The 20004-nt window shown below is 40.8% G+C and overlaps 1 protein-coding gene across 2 annotated transcripts in view; it reads right to left on the bottom strand.

The window, feature by feature from the left end:
- Positions 1-20004, bottom strand: part of NGEF (neuronal guanine nucleotide exchange factor) — a 979475-nt gene that overhangs the window by 17398 nt on the left and 942073 nt on the right. For both annotated transcript variants that reach the window (XM_085634692.1, XM_085634693.1), the window contains 3 exons: positions 14896-15059; positions 10237-10392; positions 9718-9797 (listed from right to left, as the gene is read on the bottom strand). In XM_085634692.1, coding sequence (XP_085490818.1) covers positions 9718-9797; positions 10237-10392; positions 14896-15059 — 400 coding nt within the window. The remainder of the gene's footprint in view (positions 1-9717; positions 9798-10236; positions 10393-14895; positions 15060-20004) is intronic.

Below are 20004 nucleotides of genomic sequence, written 5' to 3'. Positions count from 1 at the left end.
TTAAAGATTCTGAAATTGACTTTTGATGCTAGCGAGCTGGTAGTGGGTATAACCAAATTATATTGTTGCTAGGAAATTGAGAATGGCTATGAACAGGAAGAAAATTACCCAACATTACAAAATAAAAATGACGAATCTGAATTGTGTGAAGAATCCATTATCAGATTGGTTGCCACTTCTGAAGAAATTATAGAATGAATCAGAGTTTAGGAGAATGTGTAAAGATATTGGACTGAAACTCAGCTAAAAGCTGAGGTGAAAAGAGTCATAGGTGATTGTTAATGTGATGCTGTTTTAGGAGAACTTCCATTGAGAGTAAAACAAGGAAGCCGTGGTCCAGTTTACGTTCATGTACCTTGAAGGATGAATGACCTATGGACTTTTACAAAAGATTTTTCAAAGCTTAGGGAAAATCCTGAAAAATGGTATGTAGAGGTAGAAAGAATAGTTACTATTGCGAAGGGACTGTGGGCAAATTTGAATGCATTTCTTTTTATTCTTGTGCTACAGGATTTGTGAACTGATTGAAAATTGATAGTGAGGTGGCTGGATGAAGAACCGCACATGAATGTGCCGACTTATGAGCCTTTATCTGTGGTGATGGAAAAGTATACAACCACTGTAAATCATTTGAAATCAATAGTTTAAGAGAAACGGGTGAATTGGTTAAAAATAACAAGAGCAGCTCACAATGCTGTGGAGTTGCTACATGCACACTCAGAGATTGATGCAGACATTGGCAAAACAGTGGAATGGAAGATCGAAAGAATGAAGGTGCTTCAGGATTTGTTTCAGCTTTTTTGTTGCTTTGCAACCGGGTTTGAGTTCACAGCTTTAGCAGAGTGTGATGTGTTGGCAAGCAGTCACTCGATGAAATACTGGCATACGCGAAGTATTGCAGTGATTATTGTGACTCGTAAAAGAAAATGACAAAAGAGAAATTGATGATGGTACAAGCTGCACTTTTTCAGCCAGGAGGTTAAAGAATACTTCCTCGGGGAAATCGAGTGCCATTACAGGGTTCTTCAAGAGGTGGAGGAAATAGTTTGTGAGGCAGAGGTTTCAATAGCAACATTAGGAATAGTACAGTTAGATATTTAGCTTGTCACATTTGCGGTAAAGGACACTGGAAGAGATATGCAGATTTGTTTTAAAACAATATACTAATGGGACACAAATGATGCTTCAAATGAACCCTCTGCAGCAGAATAGGATTCCAATGGAACAAACTGGGGTGACCTAATCAACGGTCTCAACCCTACCAACACCTGTGCAGCATATGCAGAACAAAAGGAAGTTTAGCGGATCAAGGCCTTCAGCTCCAATTCTACAACCCAGATGCAGAGTGGTACAATAGGATTTCCACATAATTTACACAAATTTCAATTTCAATCAAATTTAGTTCAACCACAAGTGAGATCATCATTAGTGATTAATTAATTTCCACAACTTGCGTCTACTACTGGTGTTCTGCAAGGAGCGAGCCATGCCCAATGATAGTGCCTGAGAGCCTAGGAAGAATGTATAGTTGGCACAGTTCTACAGTTCTACCAGAATGGCCTATTTATACAAGAAGTAAATGGCGACCCATATCATTTTTGGTGGATACAGGTGCTACCTGTTCCACAATTAGACCAGTGGAAGTTCCTAACCTATCCCTCATGGGGAAAGAAGTCCAAGTAGGAAGAATTTCAAATAAACAAGTGGTCAATTAGTTGTTGGCAAATACTTCAGTAAAAATAGGTTCAGCAATAAACAAAAATGAATTCATGATTAGTGAAACCAGTCCAGTAAATTTGTTGGGTTGTAACGTATTGTGTAAAATAATTTGTTTGATTTATTGTACTCCGGATAGTGCCTATGTTCAGAAAAATGATCGTGAAGTAGAATTTCGAGTGAAATCACAAGAAGTGAAAAGTGGTATGTTTCCATTAGTCAAAAAGAAGAACATATCTCCAGATTTAAAAACAGATAGTGAAAAGCGAGGTTTGGGATTTGATTGAAAAAGGTGTTGGGCTCATTAAAACGGCAAAGCTAGGGAAAAATACTATGAAGTCAAACATAGTTTTTTCATGCAGTCCACAATAATAGACCTTCTCAAAAAGCTGAGGAAGGGTTATACCTGTGATAGAATATATGGTGGTGCAAGGCATTTTAAAAGAGAGTTTAGGGAGTCTGCATGAGACACACATATAATGGCCTTGCAAAAACCCAATGGGAAATGGGGCATAGTTCAAGATTTGAGAAAAACCAAGGAGTTGGTAGTATCAAGGTTATCCCGTGGTACCAAATCCTGCAGTAATTTTGTTTCAAATTCTAGCAGATGTAGGGTGTCTCGTGGTGATTGATCTGTGTTCAAATTTTTCTCCATTCCTCTACATCAGGACAGCCAACGGTTGTTTTCATTCTGATTTAGAGCTGGTTTGAGAAAACAATTCAAAAGGGTATACAGAGAGTCCTTCTGTCTTCTTCCAATGCTTAAAAAAGATTTGGAATCCTTAAAGCTGCCTTGCGAGTCAGTTTTGGTGCAATAGATTGATGATTTGACGATTGCAGTAGGTTTCACTCAGGTTCAGTACTGTCAGTACCCTCAGACAGAAGTTATTTAATTGAGACATCAAATTCAGAAATGAGTGAGGAAAGTATCCAAAGAGCAAATTTCTGCCTTTTTGAGAAAGAATAAATCCATCAACAACACAGCAAGAAGTGAGAATGTTTCTAGTAATGTGGGCATTTGTCATCAGTGAATTCCCAAATGTTATTTAAGTGCAAAACCATTACAGAAATTGACACACAGTGACATCACAGATCTGGTACAGTTGAATGATGAATGCATAAAGGCTATCCTGGAGTTAAAACACAATGTGTTTTCAGAACCCTATTTAGAAATGCCTAAACACAAAAAAAAAACTATTTTACTTTAACATGAAAAAGAAAGGAGCCCACTTACAGTTTTGACACAACTGTGCGAATAAAAGACCTATCACATATTTTACTAGAACTCTAGGTCCCGTTGCTCTGTCTTTGCCTGGGTCCCTGAGATTGGTTGCTGCCACTTTGATTGCAGTTACAGAGAGTGATTGGATAGCCATGGGTCACAAATTAAACATGTTAGCACCTCATTCAGTACAGACACTTTTAACCCTAAAAAAACTCAACATATGACCAATTCAAGATTGACTGAATATGAATTGGCAATACTGACAGCACAGAATATATCAATTAAGAGATGTACCTTACTGAGTCTTGCAGCTCTTTTACCGCTTCCAAAAATGAGGATGTTGTAGAGGATGTGGTTGAACATGATTGTGTGAATGTCACAGAATTGTGCACCTAAACCAAGCACTCTCATTCAATATTTTGACCTCAATTTGGTTTGTTTAGTTGTATTTGTTGATGGCTCATGTTTGTCAGATGTCTAAGGCAAATTAGAACAGCATATACAGGTTGCACATTGACATACATTGTTGATGCCGAACTGACTGCCATTACAAGAGCTTGCTACATAGCCAATGCATTGAGTGTTACAATCTACACTGATAGTAAATATTTTCATGACCTCAACCGGCACTCCGATTCCAAACTTTTGCTTCGTTATATGCTTGACATTAATTGCCATTGAGAATTGCAGTGGTGACATGTGTAGCACATGGGTATGGTGGTGACATGCTAATGTTGGGCAATAGTTTTGCTGACAGAGTAGTAAAATATTATGCAACAACTTGCACCCTATTGTCCATGGAGACAGGCGAAAAATCAGATAACAAAGTTAAACATGTCTTTAGTTGTGTTTTAAGTAAAAACATTTGATGTGTTAAGAGATGTACAAATGAAATGTCAGATGAAGAAAAAAATGGGAAAATGCAGAATGCAAGTAATATCAAGATGAGTTTTGGATGTGATGATGGAAAGATTGTCTTGCCAAATTCACTGCTACCGCAATTGGGGAGACTTTTTCAAAGACCTACTCAGGGGGAGGTGATGGGATTGTGAGGTATTTTAAAACTCATTAGATGAATCCTAATTTCAGAACATATGCAGAAGATTACTGTCCGAGATGTATATTGTGTCAGCAAAGGAAATTGAGTCATGTAGGAAAAACAGCAGGTTCCTTCGCAAGATTGTGGGCTGATTTTGTAGGAATGCGACCATCTAACAAGCCAAGATACATATTGGACACTATTTACTTGTTTTCAAAGTGAATTGAGGCATATCAAACAATGAGGTGTGATGCACTAACAGGTGTAAAATTGCTATTGAGGGAATAGATCTCTAGGTTTGGAATGCCAAAAATGGCCGAATGAGACAAAGGAACACCTATCAAGAATGAAATCATCAGAATTTTGTGTTCCTATTGAAAATATATCAGATTTTCCATTATCAAAAAGCATCAATCGTGAAGGAGAGGCACAACAGTACAATCTAAAATAAACTGGAAAACATGTTTGCATCCTCTTCACTGAAATGGGCAGGTGCAGCTTCCATTGGTGTTACTTAGGACACAGTATACTCCTTACAAATCAACAGGGCTTAGTCCACTCACCATTAAGTGATCATGGGAAGACCTATGGGCCTAATTACGACTTTGGTGGTGATGCACCGGCTCTCTGCCGACACAGCACAGCCAAAGCCGCGAAAAGACAGCCTGCCTGATTACGAGTTTTTCTCGTACAGGCAGACGGTCATTTTGCTGTTCCCATGGCAATGCCCTGAAAAAGGGCACCGCAATGGAAACGGCAACAACGTTCCAGCACTGCATGGATGGTGACGTCCATGCTGTGCTGGAACTCTGGGGGACTACAGAGCGGGGGGCACATGTTGTGCCCCCCTGAATGTACCCCATGGTGGGGGAGGCATGGGGGCCCTTAATGGCCTCTTTTGTTCCTCTACCACCAGCGTTTTCATAGCAGACCTCCCGCCGTGAAATGGCCGGCTGTCGATGAACTCGTAGTGTATTCTGAGCGGGACTGCACCAGTCCCGCTCAGCATATTGCATTGAGCCTCTGCTGCACCACTGCCAGGGAACAGCTGTTCCCCGGTGCAGCCAGTGGTGCTCAGTAACTATGACTACATGTAGTCGTAATATGGTGGACGGACCACCACGAGTACGGTGCTCTTATGACCGCTGCACTCGTACTCAGGCCCTATGAGAATTCCAGGACTGCTCGCAGCAGCTTTGAGAAATAACTGATCTTGGAGAACTGCAAGAGTCTAGCTGATATAGTATGCTCTCTCTCTCTCACCAAGTGCAACAATCAGACAACAAAGTTGAACATGTTTTAGTTGTGTTTTAAGTAAAAACATTGGATCTCTCACTCTCTCACCAAGTGCAACTTGCTATAGCACCTGTAGATATAGAAAATATCTGGCAAAGAATGAACCAGATGAAAACATTTTGAGTTAAGAAGATATCTGTCCTGAATTTCGAAAGACTGTGACTTGCTTAGAATTGTTGCTTTTTATAGGTCTGGATTACTTTACAATTACATTTGTTCACTAGGATTATTTTGTGCTGCTCAAACTTTTGCTTTGAATAGTGAACTTAAAGGACTGACGATAAAAAGCAAAAAATGCCTTTGAGATTCTCATGGTTTTCCAATTAATTATTTCAGTTCTTATTCCGATTGCCTTTATTGGTGGATATTTTTCAAACACTACTAATGGTTCAATTAATGGTTACATTTTTGTATAGATTACTAGCAATGGTATATTAAGATATCGAAATAGTTATGATGAAGTATTTGAAGAAAAAGCTTATATAGATCTGTTAAAGAATTATAAAGAAAAAATTACTGTCCTGTTGTTACATTTCCATTCATTTACCTACTCCTGTTTCAGAAGACGTAGCTTATGTTCAGTTACTGTTGCCATATGGCCACTCCTGCTCTATATATTATGCTTTGATTAGACATCTGGATTATTTAGAAGCTAATGTAGATTATGATATTCCTACAGACAAGTATTATAGAGTTCTTGGACAGCGCATAGTTGCCCATAGGGTTTCCCAGTGCTCAGGGACAGGTTCAAAAGCCTAGAATTGAGATCTAAACTGGACAAATTTTTAGCTCCTTGCGAAAAATAGATCAGGAAGTGCAGCATCTGAGAGACTCAGGGAGAGCATTCCACAATTTAGGTCCCAGAAAAGAGAAAGAGCTGCCACCCATCCGGGTGCATCCAACTCTGGGCACTGTGAAAAGGGATCAGTTGGTGGAGGGCAGACTGCATGGGGGGGGGGGGGGAGAGCACTACTAGTTTTTGCCGGAGCCTAGGACTCGAGCTTGAATTGATTTCAGACAAAAAGCATAGTACCTTAAAGTTAATGCGTTTGTCCACTGTGAGCAGGTGGAGGTCATGAAGGAGACCAGATGCAGAAGAATGTTTGGGAAGCTGGAATAGGAGCCTAGCGGCAGAGTTTTGGACCAGGTGAAGACGTCTGAACACGGACTTGTCAGCCCACAGGTATAGGATATTACCATAATCCAAACTAGATAGCATCACAGCCTGGATAAAGGTTCTCCGAGCAAAGAAAGATTTACCCAATATTAAAACTTTTAGAACAACTGTAATTTTTAGAAGTCCTTTAATGTTTCATTATACTTACACTGGAAGTACTAACATAAATAATGTATGTAAGTTCACTTAAGTTGAGCGTGATTTTATTAGCGAATCTAATTGGAAAAGATGAAGAGAGAGTGGTTGTTGAGAGGTACAGATGAATTGAGATTTGATTTGAAATAAGAGACTTAGAATATGGAAAGAACAAAGGATAGAGTGTGTGTATTATGTGAATGAAGAGTAGTGAGTATTTCGGACCAAACGTAGTAGGGAATAGTGAGTTTGCTTATAACTATATCGTAGATAGGTTTTATATGGTAGATAGTGTTAATATTATGTTTATAGGCATTTATAATATTTGTAAACTGCTTATTTTACTCTTCTGCAAGGTTGGACAGGTTTTTGCTATCTAGCCTTAGTGTTCCCTTAGATGTATCACATGAATAGTTTGATGGATGTGAATCCTAGAAGAGTGAAGCGAGAACTTTAGGTCAACAAGTATTAGAACTATTTTGTATGTTAATCCCTCCTATACGCTGTGCTTTAAATGATGTAAAGATTAGAGAATTATCAACTTCAGTAGAGTGTTGGCCAGGTAACAGAGCAGCAGTTTTAGCTAGGATTAATGAAGAGATGTTTTCAATTAGATCAATGGTTATTTAGAATAGATTAGCTTTAGACATACCTTTGTCTGTCATGTTGTGGAATGCGGTGTTGTACTTAGAATCCAGATAATAGTGAGGGTATTGACAAGTATATTAACAATTTGACAAATATTGAGATTGAGGTGCAATCTTTAAGGGAGCCTGGAGTTTGGGAAAAGACTGGTTTATAGATGAACGGGATAGGTAAGGATTTATTTGTGAAAATTGCTGTTTCACTAACAATAATAAAAATAGTTGCAATGAGTTTTTGTCTAACATTTAAGTTTTGTGAATTAATTTGAGTTAAGGGGTTGCAGGAATAAGAAAAAGGAAATGGCAGACTAAGGAAGAGTTTGTTTTTGATGAGAGCAAAGGCGGAGATCCATGACAGTTTGAAAGCATTGGGGAAAAAAAGGAGGCCTCAAAATCAATGATGATAACTAAGGGGCCGATTACGATCCAATTCGGAAGGGCTCCGAATCAGATTTGGGCTTGCCGAATCCGATTCGGAATCCTTGTTTCGGACCGAATCGTACCCAGTTACAAATGACTGATTAGGATGCCTGGAAAACAATTTGGGCTTGTCTGAATCAGTGCTGAAAGGCATTCGTACAGGTCAAACCTTTCAGCCGATTCATACAGATCTATGGACACGGTTTCCCAGCGAGCGATTACGATGACGGATTCGGACAGCCGTTCCGATTTGGTTTGCCCAAAATGGCTGTCAGAATCAGTCTTTGGGATCCCGCAGTAGGCCCCCCTTTACCCGGGGACCTCCAAATCGGACCAGTGGGGGGTACCCAAGGGACCCCCTTTCCTACCATGCACAGTGTGGCAGGCATCAGAGGGTTGCCCGCCACAGGGTGCACGATTTACCCAGCCACCCCTTTCTTCAATGGGAGCCTGTGTTCTCGTTCGTAACACAGGCTCCCATTGAAGTCAATAGGAGTCTGCAGTGTAGTGTAGTTCTCTTTGCTTCAAAATGTAACATTATTCTACTTTTCTTGGTGGAAGAAGAGACCTCTGCTACATGCAAAGTAATGTCTGCTGTTATGAAACTTACAGAAGTAGCTTAATGTTTGAAGTTTTAAATGTGTGTTTATTTCCTCTGTGCAAATAAAACGTGCCTTTTACTGTCCAATAGAAATCACATGGAGGTAGGAGTTAAATAAATTAGTAGTTTGATTGGTTGTAGTACAAATTGACTAAACTAATTCCTTTGAAGGATTAACTAACCTTTTGCTTTCTACAATGATTATTTTGATTTTTGAATAAGTTACCAGAACTGAAATTAGTGTCTTAAGCCTTTCCCTTTATGATTTTAGCTAAGTATATGATTTCAGGATTCTTCATTTCCTGAGACTTGACAACATACATTTATGCGTGTTTGGGCATCAACAGAAGCATAACCTTCTACTCTTATAGAAAATCTGATTTGGCCATCTGAGAAAACCATGATCTAACCTTAACATTATATAAGTCAAAAAGATGCCTACAATTACTGACTGCCCAATGTAATTAGGTGTAATCGCTGAAATTCACATTTCAGCCCGGTCTTGTACAACCAACCAAGATCATACTATACAGTACGAGAAGGTGAATGTTTTTGGTTCTTTTGAACTTCAAAAGGGAAGAGGTTTCTTCGTTGGTTAGGGTGGTGTTTGCTAGGAGTGGCCCACGCATCTCAAAGGATGTGAACGTCAGAGTGGGTGCATGGGGACTTTGTTAAAGTTAGCATAGCATGTCAGTGGGTCTGAGATTGATGTGTGTCAAGTTGGGAAAGATACAGGGATCTATACGTTGAACCAGTATGCAAATTAGGGCAGTGGCCTGTAATGTGTCCTCCATATACAGCACTTGTTTATTGGAAAGAGTATTATAGATATTTAACGGAATATTACACTTGTCTAACCAGGGTGTGTGGTATACACTACTGTGTTTACAGAACTTGTTTAAAGGGAATGGTATGATGTACACTCAGGGGACTACAGCACTGTCAGTGAGAGGTACATTTATGGGATTTTTGCTCCTATCTAACTGGAGGGTTTGGTATACATTTGTGGGAATATAGCACTTGTTTATTGGCAAGTATATGGTGTACATTCATAGAATTGTAGCTTTTGTCTAATGGGAGATGCATGGTGGACATCCGTGTGGATACGGCACTTGTCTAATGGGAGTGTGTGGTATACAACAATAGGATCATAGACACCTAGTACACAAGGAGATTTATGCTATATATTCATAGACTGGAAAGATAAGGAGGGGAAGTACTCTATAGTAGAACTCATCTGGTAAATTGTAACAAAGGGATTTAGCATTTGCATATTTTGTATGGATTAATTATTTCGGCAAAATTTACAAATGCTCTGGGAATGGGACATGCCTGCGCCGTTCATGGTCCCTCCTACACATCGTGGGATAACCATGATTATTGGGTATCGTACATTGGTAACACTGGATTGTAATAAAGAAGAGGGCATTCCCATCATATAATATGGGATGAAAATATTCTTACCAAGAAGTCTGGAAGTTAATGAAACAAACTTGGCTCTCCTGTTTGGGGCCAGAGAGGTCATCCAACGCTTCATTTCACTCCTGGAGGATAAAAACAGGGCAGAATATCAACATTAGGTATTCACTCATCCAGTGTGTCTCTAGCTCATACATCTATTAAATGTAGGAGTCATGTACAGCTCCCGTACCTACCATCACCATTTCTTTTAGATTCAGATTATCAATCTCATTGTATTCTCCTCTGAAACTCCTGTGTCTTGCTTTCGGTCCTACGCCTCTTCTGTTCACTAATCTTCCATGAATTAGGACCACCTTTTCACCCAACCCACTATAGCTTTACCTTCCAATTGACACAGCCATTATCTCCATCCCGTCCCACCTTGTATTCTACTAACACACTCAATTTTTCCTAGCTGTTTTCTACCTCTTCTATCTCCACTGCCTCACCCTGCAGCCACACAAAGAGTGATAGAGAAAAGGGGGCCTTTCCCTGAGGTGACGGGACCATGTGAATACTCACTGCGAAGAGGCCTTCAGCATGTAGGTGGCTTCCCGCTCATCAGTATTCTCTAGTAGTTTTAGGATGAAGACATTAGCCAACGCCTGCCCCTGATCTTCCAACTCCTCCACACGCAGGAGCCCCCGAGCCGCAGAATCGAAAACCTGGAACCGGTCACTGATAAGAAACCAATACAAGAGACATGTCACAACAACTGGTGCAGACTGCTGGCTGGAGGTCGCATGCGGGGGCTTACTACGGAGTTGGCAGAGCCTGAGTTGGTGCTTTGGGGACCAGGCCCACCAACAGGCAGTGCCATATTCTAAACCTAGGTAAACTCTGCGGAGTGAAGTGCTGCAAAATGATCCACAAGTCTCTTTTTTGCTGTCCTCAGGTATACCTTTCCTTTAATTGGTGGCTGAGGGCTTCAGGGGGCTTCATGGCCATGTGTTAGAAGGGGAAAAATCACAGCACCAGAGAAACCCTCCCACAGCGCTAATGTGAGACAACCCAAGTCATCTTCATTTCCAAATCTTTCTTTCAGCTAGTCCAGCTTTAATCCAGGTACTCAACACACTATCTTATTACAGTTGTGTCAATTCCTCCTTTGAGTTAGCAGCTTAAAGTGAATTGCTGCAATACCCTATTGAACCATATAAAAACATGACGCAAAAATTGAAATGGGTCCTCTACAGTGTCTCTGATGCGGCGTTAGAGCGACTGCTGCAGTGAAACTGTTGCTTCCCTTCCCAGTTCCCACGCTGTCCTCCTCTTCATAGGAAGCAAGCTGTGGTGCATAAGAGTTCTCATGATTCCAATCCATATGAAGGTTGGTCTTCCTGCTTCAAAGCCCAAAAATCATCAGAGGAGTTCACCAGTTCCCTGAGACCTTAGCTGTCTTAGCCATTTAGATTACTGATGAAGGTATCGCTTCTCATACATGCCAACGTCTGGAGTGGGAATGATAGGTTTTCAAAAAATAACGGGGGAGAATTCATTTTCTCAAATGACTTGCATTGAAATGGTGTAATTGTAGGGGAGGAAGCTATAATAAAGCCATTTTTGCCTTTAGAAATAATCGGGGATCTACCATCTAAGTCGGGTTTCTTGTACGCGTGTACCTAACGTGAAGAAACGATACCTTGACTTTAGTCCTGCACCAAGACAATAAAGGAGCAAATACTATACAGTTGAACAGCTTTAACACCAAAAACCTACATCCACCCGTGGTAAAAGAGATTGTGTGGTCACTTGCTGATAAAACAACCTAAAACTAACAGTTACAAACATAGGGACTGAGCAGTGCTTAATTTGAGCCCGTGGTTTCCGGTGCTTGACACCAACACTTAATTGTCAACAGCAGCACCTGTGACAGTCTGCCACAAGGTAGCACTGTCTGGCTAATTTAGAGACGACCATAACAACAGTTAATTATTAATTCAATGTACATTAAAAACTACTGTTAATTGCCTACCAATCCATTCTTACAGCGTTGGGGGCCTGAAATAGTCCAAAGTGTTACACTTGTAGGAGTGTGATGGTGAGTAGGTGTTTTTTTTACCATCATTAGCAGCATAGCAGGGGCAATGCGTGGTGCAAGCTGCAGTGGCCTCCTGACGAGAGCCCTGGCACTTATTATTATTTTTTTTTTACAAATTTAGCACTGGGACCGAGTATCTCTGATCCATGGTAGTTTGTTAGCTATCTTTACATGTGAGTTTTGACTTTTCTAACCTATCGGCCAGAGTTTGTATTTTAATCATTTAAAGCCCTATTGTGGCATTGAAAAGATAATATAGATTACCTGAATCCAATCTGGGAATCATCAGCTGAAAAACGTAGGCTGTACCGTGCTGTGGAAAGCTTTCTGCTTCCCTGTCACATGGTTCAAAGGAAAGGTCACCTTTAAGATATCTGTTATATGAGGGCAGCAACTATGAGCAGAGACATAATTAATTAATTAATTTTAGACAACAGCAGTTATTCTCCTTAGTGCGGTTCTGACTCACAAGTAGCTACAGGAAATGTATGCTCTTAAAAAAGGTTTTCCATTTCAGTCATTGTGCCGCTGACTTAACAAGGCACGTTTACGTTTAGCCTACGTGCATGCACCATAGGGAGGAAGGCAATGAGCGCGTGACTCATACCTCCAAACCCTGATCTTTTTCCCGCCAGTGAAATGTCAGTAGAGTTTGGTTTGAATAGGCACTCGAACCCTTTTCAGGTTTAAATGGTCTTTGCCGCCTTCAAAAACGGACCCTTGAGCAAAATGAATGTGACGCTTAGTGCTAGTCAGTGGTGGCCAGCAATGTGCATGCAGGGATGAGGCGGTTCACTGCATACACACAAAAAAACACAAATACACAACCATTAATACACACACATGCACACATCATTAACAAAGAAACATACTGGCCCGCAGCGATGATCATGGGTGGTGAGAAGCAAGTCTCTGTTGTTTCCTGGAAGCTTCAGATGATCCTCCACCAATCAGCCAATGAGAGGAGGGGGTTTTCTTACCTCCTCACTGAGTGGGATGGAGCCAGAAATAGTTGCTGACGAGTGTCTCTGATGGACACTCAGCCCTTGGCACTTCAGGGCTTAAAACCGAAGAGCTCAGATGCGAGTCTATCAGTGACACTTCATCTCATCATGAGAAGGAGGCTCACAGAAGACTTTGCCGGGCTGAGGAAGTTGTTTGAATTCGTTTTGTACTGCCATGTGAGTTTCAATTGCAAATTCAGCCCTCTGATTGCCGTGGCGCATCAGGAGTGCCATGGTCCCAAATTGCGGCATCGAAAATGTGCCACAGTACCGCGTGGATGGGCAGTAAAAGCAGTGTGGCATCTCCATTAAGGCGGAGGAGCGTTGCCCCACTGCTCGTGGAGCAGTGTAATTTTCTTTTTATAATAGAAGTTATTTCTGTCATTTTTCGGACAGGTAGGGCGAGGCTGGGACTCCCGTGAAGTCTGGGAGAAGGAGTTGCTGCACTCCAAAGCACGCATGACTGCTTGCCGGCCCCCCATCTTCCCCACCAAGATGTATTACACAGCCTGGTGGGGAACATGCCCAGCCTCCCATTCTCCGTCTGAGCGCCAAGCCACAGTGCTCAGACCAATCACAACGCTGCATTGCAGCGTTATGATTGGCTCAGGAGAGGGAGTTTGTCTGCTTCTTGAGCCCATTGCTTCGGCCCTTTGCTGTTCAGGGCCTATGCTTCTGTCACAAAACGTAAGTCCCAGGCACTGACACTCAGAACAGAATCCAGTCACTTGTAGTCCCGCAAGCCAGTAGCTGAAGTGGGCTGGCCCTGTGCCCCCTGCAGTATGCTGTGGTGGACAGAAACAAAATATGAATGGCAGGCCATTGGATTAAGAGGGCTGACTGAAAGCTGCTCCAAGTAAGTAGGTAGAGTATAAATATTTTTGTTAAAATTAACAACAAAAGGTCTTGGCTAACACCAGATCTGGGTGTGTAATTTACAATGAGACAGTTAGCTGCTGCAGTACGCGCGGTGGTGCCTCATGCTGGCGCTGTCTAGTAAAGGGAACTGTCTTATTCGGTCATAGAACCTGACCTTAGATCACAGCGTCAGGCCCTACAAGTGTTTTAGAGGGGGCCTGCAAACCTCCCTAAACTCATTGTCTATCCAGCTTGCCCTATTTACTATGTTCACCCACTGCATTCTGAAAGAAGCTCCACATCTAGAGGGGGATTTTCCTCACTTATAATCTAAAGTCCTTTAGGTTGTTAGGGACCATAGTTAAGATATAGGGCCTGATTTAGAGTTTGGCGAACAGGGCACTCTGTTGCAAACGTGACAGACTATCCTGTCTGTCAAACTGACTGTCCGCCTGGCTGATTTAGAGTTAGGCCAACCGTTAGTGTTCCATCGATTGAGCTCCCATCAGCAATGTCAATAGAATATTTCCTCCTACGGTCTGAAGGAATAGGGATGTCGGAGGAAGGAATTTCCACCATATGCCCTGTTGAGGGTGAATAGTGTAAAGGCTTTTCTTTCCCTGTCACTGGAAAAAAATTATGCCCACACTCTTGGAGGAAGCTCCCAGGGGGTAGGGTCCCTAAGTTTTTTATTTTTCAAAAACTAACTCCCGCTTTGGGAGTTTGTGTTTGAAAAACTAAAAAACCTGTAAAAAAGTATGAGAGAGCCCCATCATGGTTGATGGTACCGCCCCTCAAACGTTTCCAACATTGACAGGACAGCGGTGACGGTCAATGTACAGAGTTGTCCACTGGGCCGGTGGACAATTCTAAATATGGCAAGTGGGGGGCCCTCTGGATGGGAGAGATATTGTCCTCGGTCATACGGGCAGAGTTGACTCCGTCCGCTAAAGCCTATATCAGGCCCGTAGTGTTGTATTGATTGAATTTGTGGAGAGGCTTCTATAGTGCGTTCCTACAGTGAACTTCGGGTGAGATTTGGGGATTAGTATTACTACTTGGAAGAAGCTGCAGTATGATGACCCTTTCCTGTGACACCATTCAAAAATATTAGAAAGGAAAGAAAACCCCATTAATATATTACAAAATAGGTGGGGGCTTGGTGCTTGCGGGGAAGTAAAAGCAATAAATGTGTGTGGAAGGGAGAGTTTGGTGTATAAAAGTTTCCAGGGTGGTAATTCACTTGGTGTCTGTTTACGTCAATACTCTTACACTTACCTGGTCACCTGTTTGCAGAGTAGTAACAAGTCGTTGAACAGAAAGAGGTAAACGGCTTGGAAGAGCTTCTTGGTGCGAAGGGTGCGGGAGGTCTTCGGGCCCTGCATTTGCTGCAGCTCTCCCTGCTTCAGAAGCCAGCGGGAATGAGAGATGATTGGCACTGACTGGTAGGAAATGTGAAGGGGCAGAGAGAAGGAAAAGAAGACAATAGCAGTATGGGTCAAACATATAGACGTGGAGGAGGTAGGGGGGAGCAGGTCAAAGTAGAGATAAAAGGAAAGACGGGATAAAGTGAAGGAGTGAGATGGGAGACCAACAGCGGGTCCATGGAGCACAAAAGAAGAAAGCGGGAGAAAAAGCAGGAGAAGCACAATCAGATTCCTTAATGATACAACAGCATTCAAACAAGGAAGATGGCTTCTATGCCACAGATGACAACATTTAGGGCCAAGGAAAATCTTGCCATTTCTGTAGAAAGTGAAAAATCGGGAACAGAGCATTGTACGGTGGATTACATTTTGGCAAATTGAGCACTTTCTCCACAAGCCAGAGGATTTTTCGAAACCTACTCCCCCAAAATAAGGCCCTAGCTCAAAACTGACCTTCCATGGAAGGAGCAATGCATAGTGACAGCGAACTCATCCCTGTGCCACCCACAGCTCCTCTGCTGTCACAGAGGATGCCCCCTTCAACAGACATCTCTTTAGAAACTCCAAGCCCCTGAGAAGCTATTTTGATCATCACATCAAAGCAGCCTATACTTTTCATTTACCATATGAGGCATACATAAAATAACTGGATTTGCAACTGAATGAGCCAGGCAAAAATTTGACTAACATGCTATAGGAACGAAGCCTGGTTCCTTAGCCACATATGCATCTGATGTTGTCATTGCATCATGTGACTGCCATGCTATAGGAACGAAGCTTGGCTCCTTAGCTATATATGCATCTGATGTTTTCATTGCAGCATGTGACTATCATGCTATAGGAAGGAAGCGTGGCCCCCTAGCCATGTATGCATCTGATGTTTTCATTGCAGCATGTGACTGTCATGCTATAGGAATGAAGCGTGCCCCCCCAATCCCCCCCGGCCACGTATGCATCTGATGTTTTCACTGCAGCACATCTAGAAAGAATTTCAGTTTTCACATAAAGTATTCAACTCAGGTAATGCTCTGACTCAGTCACAAACATCAGCAGCTTTATGAAATTGTACAGGTCCCATTACAACAATTTATTGCATAGCACAAGTCATACCTGCATAGAGATTTAAGCACATGTACAAATACGTTTCACAGGTGCACGATACATGAATATGTGACTTCTTAATTTTTTTTACTTAAGGGAGACTTTATGTTTGACTGGGGGGGGGGGGTGCAGAAAAAACAGGACACATATTCTAGTGAAATCAAGTCACACTGTTAATACTAAGAGGCCGTGCTTGTCTTTTTTACTACCATTCCATGCTCCTATATACATAACTGTCAAGTGGCCCACGTCATCTGCAAAACCTTTAGCCAGTTCTGGATGTTTAGTAAATGGAGGTATGCTTTTGAGACACAGTTTTGATTTTATCATTTTGGACAGAGGTTTAAAGATCCAAGAGCCAGAAGGTGTTCTATATGGTATAGGACTTGTGCTGCCACGCAGGTGTGCATATGTGCCACATATGAGTTATAAATGTTTCTCTGTGTGGCGGCTGAGCTAGGGCCCAAATTCTGCAGCTAACCTCACTGGGGAAAAAAAAGATTTTGCTGGGTGGAACGTAATGTCTCCTAGCTTAGTTTTGGGCATTTTTGTATCATGGCCACTGGGCCCAGCCACACAAATGGGGACCGTTTTTATCGGGAGACTTTTGACAACACTTAAAAGTATAACATTTGTTTTTATCAAATGGATTTCTCGGTATTTTTGGCTTCCAAATATCAGCTAGTGGGCAAGTAAGAATACATTTTGCAAAATGCCCTCTGAATCACAAAATAGTGTGAGTAAGCCCAAATTCACAGGAGTACAAATGTGTACATTTCATAAATACAAAGGTTTCCTTTATAACTACTATTCATTGGTAAGATTCCATCTATGAATTGCTCCACAGTTGGTAAGTGAAAAATCATTATGAGCTGTAGTTCAGTTGTTGGCTCTGGATATCAAACGATTTTGGAAATCCTGAAAACCCTTCATATCCTTGCAAGCAGAAGGGTCTGAAGATGTAGCAGTATATTGCGTTTGCAAATTAGCCATCATGACAATGCATTACAGCTGTCACCAATTGCCAGATTTTTCTACTAATTTTCATGTTTTATATCAACTACTAGTTTCCTTGGGAAAACGTTAATGGATCTACACAAATGATCCCTTGCGGAGTTAAAAAATGTAGTTTTCTGGGATCCACCATGGTTTATACACCTGTTTCCTCTGTAGACTGCAAGTAGGTTGGATGCACACACATTAGGAAAAATGGACCACCTCTTAAAAGAAATACAAAAACTGTGGTCATTTGGTATTTTTTTAAATAGAACTGTGCTTGTTGCCAAAAGGTGGGAAGATGTAGATCCTAGCCCTGCGAACGTTTTGTTGATGCCATTTATAAGATATATGTTTTCTTGCACAGCACTTTTCCCCATTTTTCCCCGAAAAAGCAAAAGTTATCTTTTGGTATTTTCTCGGTTTCCAGGGGAATCCACAAACCCTGGTTAACATTAGTATCCTCAGGATGTTTCAAAAAAAGTACAGAAACTTGGCCTAAATACGTTTTGTGGAAAACAGTTAAGAAGGCCTAGAGGGAAGTGCCACAACAACATTCTAGAAAATATTACACTATTACAACACAAGTACTTTACTTCAAAGGATAATGAACACCTTGGTCAACTTGTAAAAGCCAAGTTTGAATTCAAAAAAAGGTCTACCAAATGTGGATGTGGATTTTTGCCCATAATTAACACAATATATTATGGGTAAGCAATGAGGTAGGGAAAATAATAGTAATCATTTAAACATTCAAAAAGAAAAATAGTAAGTGTAATCCATTATTAATGACAATAGCAAACATATTTTTGAATTTCAACATTTCAGAATATTTAAGTCAAGGTTTTATATAACGTGATCTAACCACAATACATCTATGAAGGTTTCTAGGCATAAAGATACCAATGTTAAAATTCAAGCTTATGCAGAGGACAGTCAGATATATGTATCAGCATCTATCTGAAATTACAACACCAGCCTTTTTAAAATAATTTTACATCTTCGCTATGGCCTTGGGGTGCATTTCAAATATTGATAAATCTGAGAATGGAATAGTGGCTTATATGAATTGGTAATATGGATGAATATTTGACCTGCGATGCTTATTTACTGTAAGGGGAAGGGGCATGGAAAATAGCTTTTCAAAATGACAATAAAACAGAATTTGTAAAAAAGAAAATAACATATTTTGACTTTGGGTTAGCTTGGATAGTTAAAAATAAAATATCTGGGTGTTTGATTTTTTTAATTTGATCCATGAAATAGCCACTCTTAATTTAAAGATATTGCAGTAAAAGTTAATTTGCTTTCAGAATGGGAGTTGAACCTTTTTACTTTCTTGGCAAGGCAAACTGGACACAATTCGAATGATGTTACTTCCTGCTATCAATTAGATCATGTGAATTCTCTCATTAAATTGCTTCCATAATTCAAAAAACAAGCATTGGCATAGCCAATAGGTCTCGCCTGTGGGACCTTATAAGTGTTTAGCCATGCAATAGTTGCATAACTAAATACTTATAAGGTCCCAAAAGCGAGAAAGTGAAAGTAATCGCGATAAAGCGCGGCACGCGCGCCCGCACACATGCACTGTAGCTCTAGGCTGGCCTGGTAGCACTTTTTGGAGCCCTCTCAATAAGTCTCGCCAGACCAGCGCATGCGCTGGGTCAGGCGAGACCTAAAAACAAATATTGGGATTAACTTGAAAAGGGACAACAAATGGGTGGGGGGCAATTCTCCTGATCTCTGTACATACCGTTCAGCTTTTATGTTTGAGACATGCATGAATATGGCTCTCTGATAATGATCCCTTTTATGCTCCTCTGTGAGTGTATATTGAAAGGCCTTTGATTTCTCATTTCTCTTTTTAAAATGGTGGCTAAGTCACACAAAAAAATATTTTTGGACATCCCCAATTGAAAAACATGCTTGTTATTTGGCTGTTCCCGTTTTAACAAGTAATTTATCCAATACCAAAATATTTTAACATTCATCAATGTGGTATAATAATGAGATTAAAATAAATAAATAAATAAAAACAAGATCCTCCATTGGAAACACTGGAACTTAAATGTTTACTAGGGGTCAATCAGATTTTACTTAATGGTACTTCCATCTCTTTTGACAGTTTAAAGAGACAATGTGGCCTTGCTAACTCTGTATCAAGACAGTATGCTACACTCATAATTTCAGTTATGAGATATAACAGTTTTCAGTTATTCATACTGTATTGAGCAATAAACAAAGGCTACTGTTTTGTAGAAATTTCTAAGACTGAATAAGTGTAAGAGGGCCACACAGAATGTACAAATATAACTGGTACAAGGTTTCATTGTCTGTTATGATATGGGATAAGTTTCGATCTAAGATACATTCCACCTCTAGATCAGGTAGCATTACCCGGACTTTATTCTTTATTTATAATAGATTATCTTTTACCCCTGAGTTTTATTTAATATTAACATTTTGAATAATGCTAATAGTTGGTAAAGTACTAATAAAGAGATAAAAAGATGTATTTATCTCAGGCATAAATAGCTTATCCAACTTCAATAACATTTTTCTTTGCAATCTACTTTTAGTATTTTCAATAGGAAATGTGTTACAAGTTCCAGAATGCAAAAATATAGACAATGGCAAAGGCAAAAGGTCTGACTCACACTGTGACTTACTAGCTATACCCCAGTGGCTTGGTCATTGTTAGTATGCAGCTGGAAGAGCACCCAAGTGTGTGCAATAGCTGGATAGTCCTGGCCACAGTGAGACGAGCTGTCGGGTGTGCTCATTTCTTGAGCAGTATTTCAGCACACAAGAGAGAAGGTGCCTGTTGTGGATTAAAGCACACCTCTTGGTGGACAGAAAT

Source organism: Triturus cristatus, chromosome 11 (assembly GCF_964204655.1).
Source record: "Triturus cristatus chromosome 11, aTriCri1.1, whole genome shotgun sequence".
Classification (NCBI taxonomy): domain Eukaryota; kingdom Metazoa; phylum Chordata; class Amphibia; order Caudata; family Salamandridae; genus Triturus; species Triturus cristatus.
The sequence above is the reverse complement of the archived record's forward strand: the minus strand, read 5'-3'. Positions and strand labels throughout refer to the sequence as shown.